The 16,137-nt window shown below is 30.9% G+C and overlaps 7 protein-coding genes across 7 annotated transcripts; 4 read left to right on the forward strand and 3 right to left on the reverse strand.

Annotated features, from left to right (window-relative positions):
• Positions 1-1,035: 1,035 nt before the first annotated feature.
• On the reverse strand, positions 1,036-2,068 carry BX663DRAFT_276637 (uncharacterized protein). The gene is made up of 2 exons (XM_051521973.1): positions 1,819-2,068; positions 1,036-1,752 (listed from the first exon to the last, which is right to left on the reverse strand). The coding sequence occupies exon 2, from the start codon at positions 1,747-1,749 to the stop codon at positions 1,465-1,467; it is 285 nt and encodes a 94-aa protein (XP_051377847.1). The 5' UTR covers positions 1,750-1,752; positions 1,819-2,068; the 3' UTR covers positions 1,036-1,464.
• BX663DRAFT_526707 (uncharacterized protein) lies at positions 1,401-3,544 on the reverse strand. The gene is made up of 7 exons (XM_051529946.1): positions 3,451-3,544; positions 3,101-3,381; positions 2,822-3,036; positions 2,508-2,756; positions 2,325-2,447; positions 1,819-2,227; positions 1,401-1,752 (listed from the first exon to the last, which is right to left on the reverse strand). The coding sequence occupies exons 1-6, from the start codon at positions 3,473-3,475 to the stop codon at positions 1,822-1,824; spliced, it is 1,299 nt and encodes a 432-aa protein (XP_051377848.1). The 5' UTR covers positions 3,476-3,544; the 3' UTR covers positions 1,401-1,752; positions 1,819-1,821.
• A 1,000-nt stretch (positions 3,545-4,544) lies between these two features.
• BX663DRAFT_490490 (uncharacterized protein) lies at positions 4,545-5,120 on the forward strand (the record flags this gene model as incomplete). Its single annotated transcript, XM_051524954.1, has 1 exon — positions 4,545-5,120. The coding sequence occupies one exon, from the start codon at positions 4,545-4,547 to the stop codon at positions 5,118-5,120; it is 576 nt and encodes a 191-aa protein (XP_051377849.1).
• Positions 5,121-7,899: 2,779 nt separating this feature from the next.
• On the forward strand, positions 7,900-8,184 carry BX663DRAFT_444261 (uncharacterized protein; the record flags this gene model as incomplete). Its single annotated transcript, XM_051523617.1, has 1 exon — positions 7,900-8,184. One exon carries the CDS (start codon positions 7,900-7,902, stop codon positions 8,182-8,184), a length of 285 nt encoding a protein of 94 aa, XP_051377850.1.
• A 2,723-nt stretch (positions 8,185-10,907) lies between these two features.
• BX663DRAFT_533605 (origin recognition complex subunit 4 C-terminus-domain-containing protein) lies at positions 10,908-12,748 on the forward strand (the record flags this gene model as incomplete). The annotated part of the gene is made up of 5 exons (XM_051530540.1): positions 10,908-11,013; positions 11,287-11,633; positions 11,689-12,138; positions 12,219-12,503; positions 12,575-12,748. 5 exons carry the CDS (start codon positions 10,908-10,910, stop codon positions 12,746-12,748), a joined length of 1,362 nt encoding a protein of 453 aa, XP_051377851.1.
• A 777-nt stretch (positions 12,749-13,525) lies between these two features.
• BX663DRAFT_565143 (protein-tyrosine phosphatase-like protein) lies at positions 13,526-14,912 on the forward strand. The gene is made up of 3 exons (XM_051532069.1): positions 13,526-14,175; positions 14,292-14,537; positions 14,610-14,912. Exons 1-3 carry the CDS (start codon positions 13,936-13,938, stop codon positions 14,763-14,765), a joined length of 642 nt encoding a protein of 213 aa, XP_051377852.1. The 5' UTR covers positions 13,526-13,935; the 3' UTR covers positions 14,766-14,912.
• Positions 14,913-15,001: 89 nt separating this feature from the next.
• BX663DRAFT_276711 (uncharacterized protein) lies at positions 15,002-15,947 on the reverse strand. The gene has a single exon (XM_051521974.1). The coding sequence runs from the start codon at positions 15,846-15,848 to the stop codon at positions 15,102-15,104; it is 747 nt and encodes a 248-aa protein (XP_051377853.1). The 5' UTR covers positions 15,849-15,947; the 3' UTR covers positions 15,002-15,101.
• Positions 15,948-16,137: the final 190 nt, after the last annotated feature.

Consider the following 16,137-nt stretch of genomic DNA (forward strand, 5'->3'; position numbering starts at 1 on the left):
AATAATTGGATAATAAATCTGCTGTGACCGTACAAAAAAAAAAAAAAAAAAAAAAAAAAAAAAAAAAAAAAAAAAGGAAATCCAAATTATCCCAAGATTAGTAGCAACTCGTAAAAAAAAAAAGGAAAATGTGTCATTTTACTTGTAAATGCATTATCCTGCGATTATTTTGCACGAGACAGTGAGGAAATTGCAAAATAAAAGGTACCAAACGTCAGTATACCAGGTGCCATTTGCAAAAATGGTTTTATTACTCTTTCATAAAAGGAGAATATCACTACAGCAAAAACGAACTGATGATACGCTAGCTGTAAAAAAGAAAAGGCACGACAAGTAACGACTTTTTGGAATTTATAGAGCAAGTTCTTACTACACTTGATGTAGCTAATATGAATGATAAGCATCTAGTGCTTAATAACGCATCCATTCACAAGGCTAGCCTTGATATTATGATCATCATAAAAAAGTGCTCGATTGCCATAATACAGTTATAAGAAAGCTTACAATCTAACTATTCAAAATGCATAAACTGCCAAAAAAAAAGCGTTCCACAACAAAGCTAAAGGGGAACATTTTGTAAAATTGTAAGAAAAAAAAAGTGTCTAGATTGTGTGTGTCTTTTAGAGGATGTATGAACATCATGCTCTGTCGTATAACTACATTTAACTAGTTTTGGCTTAATTACTTTACAAGAATGCTCAGCATATTCACATGAATATATAAACACAGTCAAACCTATAGAATTTGGCGTTTTCGCAAAAATAAACGACAAAACGCCAAAAATAAATGTCGAGTTTAGAAAAGTTAATGTCATGAGTATAAATTGTTTTTATCCCTTGGTTGAAAACAATTGTCAGAACTAGCTAACTAAAATTGGCTGGAATATTACGCCTGATTGTCGCATATCTTCTGTACCTTGCTTGCCCTGCTCTCATCCTAATAAAAATACAACCTAATGATAAATGCCTGTTTTTTTTTTTTTTTTTTTTTTTTTTTTTTTTTTTTTTTTTTTTTTTTTTTTATATGATGGACATGAAAAAAAAAAAAAAAAATTAATGAAGGAGAAAAAAGTTTACGATTAGTTGAAGTATGTTTTACGACATGATTTCAGTATAGTTCTTGAAACAGTAGCTAGTCTCAATCATTTCCCAGTAACAAATCCAGCTAAAGTTGAAAATTGTATAGCGTGGGTCGAGGGGTAAGACAGCTATGAATTATCTTGAGAGCAGTATTTTCATAGATTTAACATCAACATAAGACCTCCAGAGGTGGTTTTTGAAAGTTAAATCAGCTATTATAATTGCTCCTTTGAACAAGGCAGCACCTCCCAATCTTAGGCGAAATTTATCATGTTAATGAAGCCCAAAAATCAGCAGGAGCACTCATTGAAAAAGATAAAGATTGCTTTTGGTAATTACAAACACAAAAACAAATCCCATAAATCGATATATATTTTATTTTTAATTAAAAAACAATATCTTCCCAGCAGAAAGAGGCATAATCATCTTTGTTGATGAAGTCAGAAACAGCATCTTCAACTTTTTTTAATATGCGTAGCTTTTTTTCTTTGGATTCCCAACAAGAAGCAGATGATGATGAAGAGTTAGAAGAATCATAAGAGCTAGAAGAGTCAAAAGAGTCCTCACGAAAGCAGGGATTTTGTGTTGAGAGAGGGGATAGAAAGGCAAGATCATCTTCTTTTTTAATGCTGGTGATTATATTTATTATTTCAAAGTTTCTGATCACCATTCTCTGTTAAAATATAAACATATTAGAATACATATCCTAGAAAGAGGTTTTATATAAGAGTGCACATACTACTTATGATAGGACTGTGGCCAAGTACTCAGCAATACTAGCTCCTTTTTTATCAACACTTGGTATGTTAACTTCTTTAAAAAAAGAATGTATTAATATACCACCAATAAGCTTACTGCCTGTTACATGCATAGTTAGTTTCCGGAACTGACAGCTGATTGCAGTAATGTATGATATACATTCTGGATACGGTAACAAAGATGTCCAATATTTTAATGACTGCTCCCTTACATTTTTGGTTTTCTTTTGATCCTTAAGATCATTATTATTTGGCTTGTCTTCACAGTAAAACGCATCGCTAAGACCGTCAGTGTGTGAAAATATAAAATCCATTCTAACGTTTTTTGTATCATTATTTAGAACTCCCATTTTTTTTAGCGATTTTATAATGAGTGAATGGCACTCCGCCCTATAATAAAAAAAAAGTGATAATAAATACCACAAAGAAATATTTGCTCAAGCTATAATCCCTTGACACTACTATTCTGGACATATATTTTTTATACCTCTTTGTTTCATATCCAGATTGGCCAATAAAAATAAGGTCGAATAGGTCCCCATAAACATTGACACGATACCAATCTTCATGATGGGAACCATTTAGAATGTTACGATGCCAGAGGTGACAACTGATATACAGGAACTAAAATATTAACAATCTAAATTTACAAAGTCATTACTATACCTACAGTTTCTGTACTGCCATCTTTATGTACGAGAGTTCAGAACCATTACAAAATGGGCTGATAGTCTGAACTGATTTATATAATTCTTCTTTGTTATTACAAGTACTGATTTTTTTTAAAATATCGTATTCCTCATCTTTTAATAGCAAATCCATTTTGAGGTTAAAGTGTTTACAAATATTTTCTACTATACTCTTGAATCGCTTTGGTATTACTGAAGTTTTAGTCAGATCCAAGACATCGTTGTCACCACTATTTTAATAATAATTGATATTAATATTTACTATGTAGCATTTTTGTCGATTCTATTCATTTACTAATATTCAGTAATAATTTGAACTTTGTTTCCCCAACTTTGATTATGCAGATCTTTATGTTTCAAGTACTTTCTCTTTTTTTGTACAGGCTGTTTTTCATTGTTGGTGTTATCAATTATTGAGCCATCATCGCTATTGTTATCATTTGGATAAACTTCAAGCAGCTCATCATATGCTCCTTTTGTTAAATTATCTTTTAATGCTTTATTCAATTGCTAGAAAAAAAGGAGACTGTCAGTATCATATTGTATAAAATTAACACGACTACATTAAAATTACCTTTTTGATATTAGAGTTAATAATTGATAACGCAGGCCTTGAGTCCAAAACAAGATTAACAGTACTGTTCAAAGTCTTTGCCCTTTTTTTCAAGCTACTAGTGGTATTAAAGGTGCTTATTTTTTCATTCCAAAATCCTAATAAAGCAGTTATAGCTTTATTCACAGTTGTATCGACTTTGTTAAAATGATATTTTGCACTGAACATTAGAAGCATATTCATATTAGACCAGCTTTTTGTTAAAACTGAATTCAAATCGTCTATTAACACGTCAATTTCAACTACAAAAATAAAAAGCTTAGAATACTTGTTTCTTATTTTTATTTCAAACTGATATTTCCTTGATTTACCTTCTTCAAATATTTGTTTATACATGATAAGCTAGATTGGAGTTTATGGCGTGTAAATAATTTTTTTCTGATATACGAAAGAACCTCCTGAACCCTCACCACAACATGTTGAGAACTTTAAATAATTTTTTATTTTGTTTATATGCGGACGGAGTCTCAATTTATTGAAAATTAAAAGATAGTCGCAACTGTGTTTTTGGGTTTGTAAAGGTTTAAGTTTATTCTGACTGGTTAATACATAAAAATGAAATTTCTCACTTTCATTAGTCCTCTAGTCTATTATTAGTTTTCCTCTTACTATTGATAATTGACAGCTAAGCTCTTTTACAACAACCCTTTAGACATGTATTTTATTTCTATAAATATGATCAACAGCGAATACAAATTAATATAAATATCTCATAACTTTTCTATCAATAAAGATTATTCTATTCTTTATTAAAAACTTTCTTATTTTACTTTATTTGTTATCCAATAAGAAACTTCTAAGAATATTACAGGGTTTTTAGGATTATCATTAAAGTTTGGTTGCATTCTTTTCTATTTTTTTTCGTTTTTCCTATTTTTTTGTTTTCTTTGAATTTTTAAATTTTTAAATTGTTAAGGAGAACCACAGATAGTGACAATAAGGATCACTAGTCTGTTGTGAAGTGAGGAAGAGGAGCATGAGGAATGCCATTTGAAAGAAAAGATTCTTAGCGTATTCGAAGTGTCATGATTGTAGTCGTCCTTACAACTAAGTTAATAGAAATAAACCATCATTTATTTAAATAATAAAGAGGCTATTCGAATAAAACTATTGTATTGTAGTTCACAGCATAATATTCGTTCTACATCCAGTTTTAACAACAGTCACTGTTAGAGTATTTGAGCACTAACAATAATTATATACAGAATTCATTCATGGTTCCTCCGCTACAAAACACTTCTGGGACGTTGCCTTCAGACAACGTCACCACTTTATCAAGTACTAACTCTTTGTCTCCTCTCTCTCTGAGTCTAACAACACCTCGTCAACAATTCGTAGCTATGCCTCAGTCACAGCAACTTCATCTCGAGACTCTCGTTTGGATTCTAAAAAACCTTCAAAATCCATGCCTCCTCACCCCAGAAAAGAGTTGTCGCTTTTTCGCTCCACCGAAATTGAGAATTATTCCAACGATCCCTCCAAGCGTCTCATTCACCTTACGGGTACTACTGAACATTCGGTGTTCTATCATATTCCTAAGCACCTTTCATCTTTGAGATCATCCCTGGCCTTAAAATTAAGTCAGAAATTCCCCCTTGGAGTCGGTCTCGGATTAACTTTAACTGAAGATTCTACAGGCACCAATATGGAATTTACTTTAGCTTCAAAAGGCAATTGTGAGTCGGCCATTGCCTCACCTATCAACATTGGAGATACGTTTTTCCATGCCTCTCCTGCCGTTCATCCAGATCGAGCTCTCTTATGTATCAATTTGACCAAACTGCCCATCTGGACTTTAGATAAGCTTCGCAATAGTCTTCTTAACAATTTATCACGTTATGGTATAGTCCGTAAAATTGTCATTTATTTGGATGATTGTTCCGGCTCATGGTCCACAGGTAACGGCCCTGTAAACATGGAACGTCCTAGTAATGCCAATAAGACTCATGAAGTATTGACTTATAACATTCTACTTGAATGAGAAAACACCTTTTGTCTCGATACCTGTGTGATGAACTTAATATTTAAAAGAGAAAGAAAAGAGAAAGAAAAAGAAGAGAGAAAGGGAACAAAAGGAAGTATAGTTTGAGACTGTGTTTTATTCAATAAAGAAAAGTAAAAAATAAGAATTGAAAGTTAAAAATTATTTTATGTCTACACAACTGCGTGTATTTATATTAATGAATCCTGAATCAAAGAAATAAAAATAACCGTCAAAGAACATGAGTCATGATACAGTGTTAGTATTCGGATATACATCTTGTTAATTCAAGAGACTGATTTATATAGATTATCTATTGGGTGTTATAATGATCTGATTAAGTTTTAAATAAAAAATTTATTGTTTAATCTGAGTATATGTTCCTGGTGTTTATTTCAGTGGATCAAAGACGACCTGAATCCTTTGTCAAGGTGTTGTGTATATAATGATGTATTACATAATATCTTATAATATACAAATCAGAGTCATGAAGGACCGAATGATATTATAGTTAGTAATTGTACACTTTATGCATACAATATTATTTGATTTCAGTTTATAAGAAATTCTTGTGATGAGAAAAATAATATTATAATAAATACTAACTTTACGAAATAATAATAAGCAAAGCATAGTGTAAGGAGTTATTAATGATAAAGACATATATGAACTATAGACTGTACCTATGAGTTATATATCCAGACTATTATCTAATATACTATCTATACACTATAAAATATAATGAAATTCATTCAAGTAGTACATTGAGGAATGAATATATAATACAAAGCATCTTCCCTGTATCATACACAAGTATGAACAAACGAGATTTCATTATTTGGTATCGAGAAAAAATAACCGGCTAGATCAAGCACCAATAATTTAATATTTATTAGAGTTAATTGAGATTAATTCTCGGTCAGGGCAAAGACTAGAGTTCAAACACAATGACTTTAATTATTCTATGGGAAAATATTCTTCTTTCAAGATATCTTCATTCTGTTCCTGTCGCGAAGTAACCCTGTTCTCCACAAGATCCATTTTGCACTCATTTTTTTGAGAAATTCAATTAAATTTATTCTTATTCAACTTCTTCATTTTATAAAGTTTTCACAGATTTATTCTGTCTTGTTCTTTTGTTATCTTTATCTTATCAACAATTGTCAACAAGATACCTTATTCGGTCGTAACTAACACTTTTCTGATTCACATCTTATCCTCAGACCTCTTTAACAATTCTTATAAATAAAATAATTGACTTTAGAACTATTGTCCGGTCTCGTTGACTCTTTTTGTGTTAATATTATTTTTTATTTTCTAATATTTTTTATTTGATATTTTAAAAGAAATATCACACGATGGATGTTCTCGATCAAAAAAATATGAAGGGGCATTTTCTTGTCATGGATAATGCTCCAATCCATAAGTCGGCCGATGTTGTAAACTTGATTAAATCTCGCGGATATAAGTGTGCCTACTTGCCCACATACTCTCCATTTCTGAACACCATTGAAGAAATGTGGTCTAAGATTACATTTGGTGTGCGCCGAAACGAATTGACAGATAAAGATTCTTTGATGCCTCGTATTCAAGAAGCCGCAAGAACAGTAACTGTATATAAACCATTTCATTTCATTTTTTGATCGTTGCTTGAATTTAGAAAAAAATCTTTAAGTTTACATCCTTCTCTTTTTCTTTTTTTTTTTTGTCTCTCTAATTTGAAATATGTTATAAAAATGAGATATTAAACTAATAAAAACCATTTTATGCTATAACACTATTTTTTTTTTAATTTTTGATTAAAGGCAGTTAACGCAACGAAAGTCTTTTATGATCGCATTTGGCTGATAGCCAAATATGTCAACTTTATTTGGAAAAAAAAAAATCAATATAGCAGTAATCAAAAGATGTAAATTTATTTGTCAATGGACGCCAACTCGAATTCATAAGGTGCCAAATTATATTCAAAATCCAGTAGTAATAAAAAATAAAAAGGGAAGATTTCATACATTTTAAGTCTCTACTCTCTTGCAAAAAAAAAAAAAGTCGACGTCATAGTTTGAATTTAAATACCCTTCTATTTTCCCAAAGGAGTTTTTTTTTTTTTCAGAATTGTTTTTTACACTGCTTACGTTTACTTATGTCTGCACTTCAGTTATGAGAGATGAAATAAGAATTTTTAAAATTTATTAAATATAATACATATATGTATATATATATGTTTGGAAGGTAATAGGCCTCTCGCCTTTGTATGTTGTACATCGCGGCCGTGTTTCGTTGATCACTCACTGCACGGGTATCTCATCTCTGTAGGAGCTATTCGGGAGGCATTATCTTTGCATGTGCTTGGGAATAGCTTTCTATTTTGATGAGGGAGAGGTGACCCATTCGCCTTTGTATGTTGTACATCGCGGCCGTGTTTCGTTGATCACTCACTGCACGGGTATCTCATCTCTGTAGGAGTTATTCGGGAGGCATTATCTTTGCATGTGCTTGGGAATAGCTTTCTATTTTGATGGGTGAATGCTTGAACTTCTTTACATATATATATACTTTTAACAATTCTATTTGTAGGTTTTTTAATGTTACAATGTTGATTTCTTATATTCTAGTCATTCAATATTTTTTTTTCAAGTTCCTGACTCAACTAAATTCTAGATAATCACACTCATGATTAATAATGTACTTAGCCACAGTCCTATCATTAGTAGTATGTGCACTTTTATATAAAACCTCTTTCTAGGATATGTATTCTAATATGTTTATATTTTAACAGAGAATGGTGATCAGAAACTTTGAAATAATAAATATAATCACCAGCATTAAAAAAGAAGATGATCTTGCCTTTCTATCCCCTCTCTCAACACAAAATCCCTGCTTTCGTGAGGACTCTTTTGACTCTTCTAGCTCTTATGATTCTTCTAACTCTTCATCATCATCTGCTTCTTGTTGGGAATCCAAAGAAAAAAAGCTACGCATATTAAAAAAAGTTGAAGATGCTGTTTCTGACTTCATCAACAAAGATGATTATGCCTCTTTCTGCTGGGAAGATATTGTTTTTTAATTAAAAATAAAATATATATCGATTTATGGGATTTGTTTTTGTGTTTGTAATTACCAAAAGCAATCTTTATCTTTTTCAATGAGTGCTCCTGCTGATTTTTGGGCTTCATTAACATGATAAATTTCGCCTAAGATTGGGAGGTGCTGCCTTGTTCAAAGGAGCAATTATAATAGCTGATTTAACTTTCAAAAACCACCTCTGGAGGTCTTATGTTGATGTTAAATCTATGAAAATACTGCTCTCAAGATAATTCATAGCTGTCTTACCCCTCGACCCACGCTATACAATTTTCAACTTTAGCTGGATTTGTTACTGGGAAATGATTGAGACTAGCTACTGTTTCAAGAACTATACTGAAATCATGTCGTAAAACATACTTCAACTAATCGTAAACTTTTTTCTCCTTCATTAATTTTTTTTTTTTTTTTCATGTCCATCATATAAAAAAAAAAAAAAAAAAAAAAAAAAAAAAAAAAAAAAAAAAAAACAGGCATTTATCATTAGGTTGTATTTTTATTAGGATGAGAGCAGGGCAAGCAAGGTACAGAAGATATGCGACAATCAGGCGTAATATTCCAGCCAATTTTAGTTAGCTAGTTCTGACAATTGTTTTCAACCAAGGGATAAAAACAATTTATACTCATGACATTAACTTTTCTAAACTCGACATTTATTTTTGGCGTTCTGCCATTTATTTTTGCGAAAACGCCAAATTCTATAGGTTTGACTGTATATAAAAAGTAAATAAACTACTTTTTTCTTACATTCTTGCTTTCAAAGAAGATAGTAATGCTTTACTACATTCAAATAAAAGGCAAAACTTATCTCTAAAGTATTAAAAAGAAAAGAGAAAAAAAAAAGACAAGTAGAAAGGCAGGAGAGAAGATTTAACGCAAAGTAAATTAAAAACAAAAAAAATACGCTAAGATTAAACTTTAATAACTTCTCCTTCTTTTCGTTTATTTTTTTTCTCCTGAATTTTACTATAAAAAAAGTGCATTTTTTCGTTTTTTTCTTCTTCTTTTTTCTTTAGCTTTTTTTTATTTTTCCTATTCTTCTTTATTTTTACTTGAAACTATGGGTAGACATTGTCAGGGTTATGAAGTGTGCTCAAGTCACATAGCTTGGCTTACTTGAGTTTGTAGAACTGTCCGTTTATAACATGGCTAAAGGGGAGGGCCTAGACTCTCTTTTGGTTACTACATGCATATCCGCCTTCACCTTGGGTTATTGCAACCTTAGATAATTGATGGGACCTTATCGAATTTTGACTGCTCAAGTTTGATTTATTTCCAAAGGAGGAGGGAAATAAAAAGGATACTTGGGGTTGGAAATTGTAAACCTGTTCCTTTTTTAGGGAGATTAGCGTACTCTTTGTCTGCACCATTGAAAGGGCTTATCTCAAGGTTTAGTTTTTCTGTTTTTCTTTTTGGAGGTTTTTCCTTCTTTTTATTTTTATCTAGTTGCTGTTTATAAAATAAAAATAGATAAGGATGCACAGCTTACGTTTCTGACCGTGGTTTTTTCATCTATTTATTTTAGTTGAAGAATCCCAACTTGTATTTACTGTTAAGTCAAAAGTAGATGCTAGGGGTCAAAGAAGGGACATTCTCAGGTAAACAATAGTCAGGTCGTGCACTTCATGTATCTGGATTCCTTCCACTTCGCCACGCTACAGGTCAGAATGTTTAGCCCGGCTTCCAGTGAAACTTACATCCAACTGTATTTTTTATTGGGGTAGGAAGTGAGGAATCCTATCTTTTTCTTCTAGCAAGGCTTGGGTCAGGTTGGTACTTTGCCAAGTGTCTACTAGTCGAAATTGGACGTTTATCTTTCAAGTAGAAATTTAGAGGGAGAAGAAAAAATTACAGCCTGTATCAATTTGTTTGTGTATGGGTTGTAATATTATTTTTGGGATTAGATATGCTTTCACCTTCTCGTGGTTAATCCTGTTAGTATCAAGTCTCTTCTACTAAAGAGATTTGAGAACTAAGAAAAGCATCTTTTTTTTATGATATTAATAAAAATGAAAAAAAAAACACATTTTTAACTTTCAACTGGGATAAGATAACACGTGCAGTGAGTTTAGAGGACTTGACAAAGATGAGGTTTGAATTAATTCACATAGGGTGCAGATTTGTCTGAATTATATCTGTGATCTCCGTACAATCAGTTATACAGTTGTCAGATGTGTCAAAGTATTATTTTTCAAGGAATATAAATTTAATCATTTTTACCAGTATATTTGTATTTCTTCAGCCACAAAGAAGCTTTTTTTATTTTTTGAAGACTGAAGATGCGAGAACTATTTATAAGCTTTTTCAAAACTTGCTTTTTACATTTCCTTAAAAAAAGAAAAAAAAAGCAATGAACTATAGTAATGTGCCCCCAAATTTATCTCTTGCTTCAACATTAAAGTTGAAGTTCCTGATATTAAATTGATTGAAGTTGAAGAAGATCATCAATACGACTTTGATAAAAACAAGAGGTTTCAGGCATGCTTACCTCTCACCTTATTCTTACAAGCTTAATTATATAAAACAATTCTAGTCTATTGTTAAAAATTAAGTTGAACTTCGCCAATTTCATTAGGATATTGAGGATTTAGTAACTAGAGTATCCGAAGCTTGCAATACTTTCCCCCTCTCCCACAAACATATTCGAGAATTTTTACAACACTCAATGAATATAATTTAATATAAGGATTTACTTTTTAGAATCCAATGAAGCTACATGTAAAGCAAGAATGTATCTTCTCCTTTAACGCCAGTTACCTGTATTGGATTTGTATCATGTGTATTGATGGTGAAAGCATTTTACTAGCCAACAGTAAATTTTATTAGGCACAATAAATTGCTATTGCTGCTCCAAAAAAATTTATTCTCATCTTCTAATTTATGTAATAATACTCCTTTTTAGATCTGTACTTGAATAAGTTTTTTTTTTTTAAAAAAAAAAAAAAAAAAAAAAAAAAAAAAAAAAAAAATAATATTTTTTCTTTCTAATAGCTTTAAATCATGTCAAAAAGAACACTTGAAGAAGCTGATTTAAGCATAGAAATAAACAGCCCCAATAAAGCTGCAAAAGTATCAGATTGGCAAGAAAAAGATTTTGATGTTCGTAGAGTGCAAGCTTTATTATTAAATCGATTAAATGGCATTGAATTACCTCCTCGACTTCATGGACTTGATAATGAATACAACACTTTATATAAATTACTTAAACAAACAATAACAGCTGGTGAAAGCAATTCATGTCTGTTAATCGGCAATAGAGGTACTGGTAAAACTGCTCTGGTTCGTACAGTCCTAAGAGATTTACAAAAATCGTATAAAGAATTTTGCATTGTTCGATTGAATGGACTAACAGAAACAAATGATCGACTTGCTTTAAATGAAATTGCACGTCAATTAGTTAAAGAGCAAAAAGAACATGCAGAACATACTTTTGTAAGCCTAGTTATAAAAAAGAAAAGAAAAGAATCTCACTTCTCTTCTTATTTAGACTTCATTTGCTGATTCCTTTGATTATCTTCTTTCACTTTTAAAATCAGGTGATAAAGCATCCTTACCTGTGATATTTATATTAGATGAATTTGATTTGTTTGCTCAACATCCAAAGCAAGCTTTGCTTTATAATTTATTTGATGCTGCTCAAAGTGCACAGAACCCAATGGCCGTTATTGGACTCACTTGTCGACTAGATACCCTTGATTTATTAGAGAAACGTGTCAAGTCTCGTTTTTCACATCGACAAATCTATTTATTTCCTTCATCAAACTTTGGTCAGTTTTTGGAAATAGCGAAAGGAACGTTGGAATTACCTGAGAATTATCCTTCTAGTACAGAATTCAATCGATCGTTGGAAGAGTTATTTCAACATCCTACACTTAACAGTATTTTAAGACGTATCTTTGATATTTCAAAGGACATTCGCATGTTTCATAAGATTTGTGTATGTGATAAATGAAGTCTTTTTTGTTTTGTTTTTAACTCTTCTCCTTTCTCTTTTTCTCTCTCTTTTTAAATATACAGTTTCCAGCTGTCTACAAGTTGCGTCCTGAAGCGCCTTATTTAGATTTAGAAGAATTTCTTGAATCGAGTCTAATACAGCGTGCTGATTCTAAAACAGAAATATTAAAGGGAATTGCATTACTAGAACTTATTTTAATCATTAGTATGAAAAAGTTAATGGAAAAGGATATCACAACTTTTAATTTTCAAATGGTTTACGACGAATATAAAGATTTTATGAATCAAACACAGATCAACGGTATGGGGATTGGCATGAAGCTATATAAGAAAGCTGTAGCATTAAAAGTAATGGTCTTTTTTTTCTTTAATATTAAAAGAAAAGATGTAACTAAATTTGATTCTACTTTTTTGGTTAGGCTTTCGAAAATTTACAGATGTTTGAATTAGTGTGTCCTGTTGACATTGCAGGAAAATGTCCAAAAGAATATCGCATGACAAAGCTAATGTTAGAACAAGCACAAGTTACTGAAGCAGTTTTAAAATATAATTGTTCTCAAATAGTTAAAAAATGGGCAACAGGTGCTGCATAAAAAAGGATTTAATATTTGTGTTTAAAAAAAAATGATACGCAAAAATAAGTATTTTACACTTTGAATTTAGACATTTTAAATGAATCAAAAATAAAATGCAAATGTCATGTTTACCTTTTTTGGATGACATTGAATGTCAATTTATACTTTTTTTTTAGAAAAAAAAAACTGTAGATGCAGATAATAATACATGTTATAGTGCAAAACATAAAAAAAGTTTTCTAATTAAATAAAATTTCGTAACCTCTGAAGACATGCACTAGTTTGAGTCCCGGATCTTTGAAAGAAACATACAAAAAAGGGGATTGTTGTGGGTCCAACTTTAAAAAAAAAAAAACACTAACAATACCACAAATTCATGTTACAGCCTACAACCAATTATTTTCAAAATGACTATACCAACATCCTTCTAAGTTATAAGTTGCTCTGTCATTATAATTATATATACCGCATTAAACTAAAGAAAAGAATATAAATTAACATTTTACAATGTCCAATAGAAGATTAAACATGGCATCTGCATTTTATTCTTGATTCTTTTAGAAGGTGTAAAATGAACTAATGCAATTTAATATTCAATAAAAATATTAAAAGTCAGCTAAAAATAGAAAAAAAATTTTTTTTGGGAACTCCTTCAGTAGATAGATAAAGCAAAAAGCCTCAAATCACGTGGATTTTTACAGATACAGACTGTTAATTGAAATAAGGAAGGAGATGAAAGCGGAGGATATAGAAAAAAAGAATTTGAACTAAAAAGATTTTTTCTTTTTTTTTTTTTTTTTTTTTTTTTTCAACTGAATTTTATATATTTTTATGTTCTGCACTTTTGATCCCAAGCTTGATCAAATCCTCTTCATTCACGGCGACTCTCCTACTTCGTGTTGGCACCCATAAACTCGAAATAAGCTTATTAATCTCATTAAAACCTTTTTTTAACAAAAAAAAACCAGAAAAGAGATTCCCATCTTTTAAATTTAATTATTCCTAATTTCTCTTATTTACTTTTTTTTTTTCCTCCATCTTTTTTTTATATATATTCATATATATTTTAAATTAATCTAAAAGAACAATTGCACTTATTATTTTAGATAACTTTTCGATACCAAACATCTCTATCTTCTTCTATATATATTTATATACATATTTTTCATTATACTCTTTTTTTTTTCATCATCATCATTATCAAAATGTCTCGAAACAGCTCTCCTCTTGGACGTATGCTTACCGTCATTGACTGTCCTAATTCAGCCTTACGCTTTTTGATTCTTGATTGTCCAACAGAGTCAACTTTGGATTTCTATATGGAAGAATTTATGCGACTCAACGTAGTAGCTGTTGTTCGATGCTGTCAGCCTACTTATAGTGCTGCTCGGTTAACTGAAAGAAATATACAAGTATTAGATTTACCTTTTAAAGATGGTGGTGTGGTAAAGTATACAGCAGCATTTATATTAATAAAGAAAAAAAGGGGGGAAAAAAAAAGAACAAAGTAAGCTAACTCTTCCTTTATTTTATTTTTTTTACCCTCTGATATGACTAATAGCCCCCTCCGCAAATTGTGCGTGAATGGTTACAGTTAGTAGAGAAAAATAAACAAATAGCCGAAACAGCCAAACAGGAAGGTACTGCTGCTCCTACAATTGCAGTTCACTGTGTAGCAGGATTAGGTAGAGCACCTGCTTTGGTAGCTATTGCCTTGATTGAAATGGGAATGAAACCTTTGGATGCTATCGAATTTATCAGAGGAAAAAGACGAGGAGCCTTTAATAAACCTCAAATTGCTTACCTTGTAAAGTATTGAAAACGAAAAAAAAAACAGTTTTATATATATAGTTTATTTAACTCTTTCTTTCTTTTTTAGGATTCATATAAACGTACTTTGAAGCCTAAATCAGCAGCTTCTAATTATTCATTCAGAACATCTCTTGGTCGTATGTTTAAATTAGGTGGTACTAGTAATAAAACTACTAATCCATCTCCTTCTACAAATGGAAATACATTATCACAGTTAACATGAATCCATGGCCCCTTTTATTACTGTTATTATTTTTGCTTTATCAACAACTTAGTATTAGATTATTATTGTTATTTTATTTTAATAAAGAAGAAGATTTTTGTAATGAAGAAAAAAAAAGTAGTAGTAGTAGTAGTAGTATCATGTGTGTCTTTTGAATAATGATTTTCATCTTTTGTAAATACTAATAAAATACACATTTATATCAATATTTATTACATATGAATATAGTAATTGAGCAGATGATATTTATATCTGAAATTGCTCTATATTAAAAAAAAACACAATTAACTAGCTTTTTCTTACTTTTAAATATTAGTTAATAAACAGTATTTATTATTAATCCTTCGTATAAGCAGGTGGTGGTATTGAACAATCATGACATAATGATTCTATATCATTACTATCATTGTCATTAGTAGTAGTAGTAGTAGTGGTAGTAGTAGTGATAGCAGTATTGGTAGCAGTAGTGGTAGTAATACAACTCTGTTGCTGAGGAAAGTGATTAGGTGTATTTGTAGACGAAGAGGATTGATGTAATAATAATAATTCTTTTGCAGATGGTGCAGAGGGCTCCGGTACAAACATAGAAAATGAATTAGATACAGGTGGGGATAACAATAAAGGAGAAACAAGGGATAAGTCAGTCATGATAGATGATGAATTCATGCCCTGGTCTATCACAACAGACGACATGATTGCAGTGGAGGAGCTTTTAAGAAGAAGTTTATTTGAGGTATTTGTGATTTCCCTTAATTCTGAATTCACTACCTCTGTTTCTTCTTCAGCTTGGCAAGTTGATAAAGTACAAGGCCCTTGGTCTACGCTATCGTGAAAATGTCTTCTTTGTTTACATTTTCGAAAATACCAATATATCATAATACCCACGCCTAATGCGAATGAAATCGCTAACCCACCTGTTAAACTCAAGACAACGGCTAAAGTCCGTAATTGTCTCTCATTTATATGTAAATGATGTAAGAGAGTTGAAGAAGGAACTTGCTCTGAGGTTGTTAGTGTGTCTGTATAAGCATTAGCAGTAATAGAGGGTCCGAATATTGCCGATGTTGTAGTATAATTATTCATGTATCTGATAGGAGCTCATAACCAATATTTATACGTAATTGAAAATAAAAATAAATAGAGAAAGAGAGAGAGAGAGAGAAAGGATTGATGTGAGAAGGAATAATCTACTGGTTTCCCTCCTCTCTCTTTCCTTTTTTTTTCTCCTCCCCAACCCCTCCTGTTTTCTTTGTGTATACACATATCTATCTTTTTTTTAATTAATTTTCAGGGATAAAGAAAAACAGTATTATACTTTTTAGCAACAACAGCATTTTAAATAAGTATATATAAGGAAAGAAAGGAGAGAGAA

This window comes from Cokeromyces recurvatus, assembly GCF_025118155.1.
Source record: "Cokeromyces recurvatus strain NRRL 2243 chromosome Unknown BX663scaffold_48, whole genome shotgun sequence".
In the NCBI taxonomy this organism is placed as follows: domain Eukaryota; kingdom Fungi; phylum Mucoromycota; class Mucoromycetes; order Mucorales; family Mucoraceae; genus Cokeromyces; species Cokeromyces recurvatus.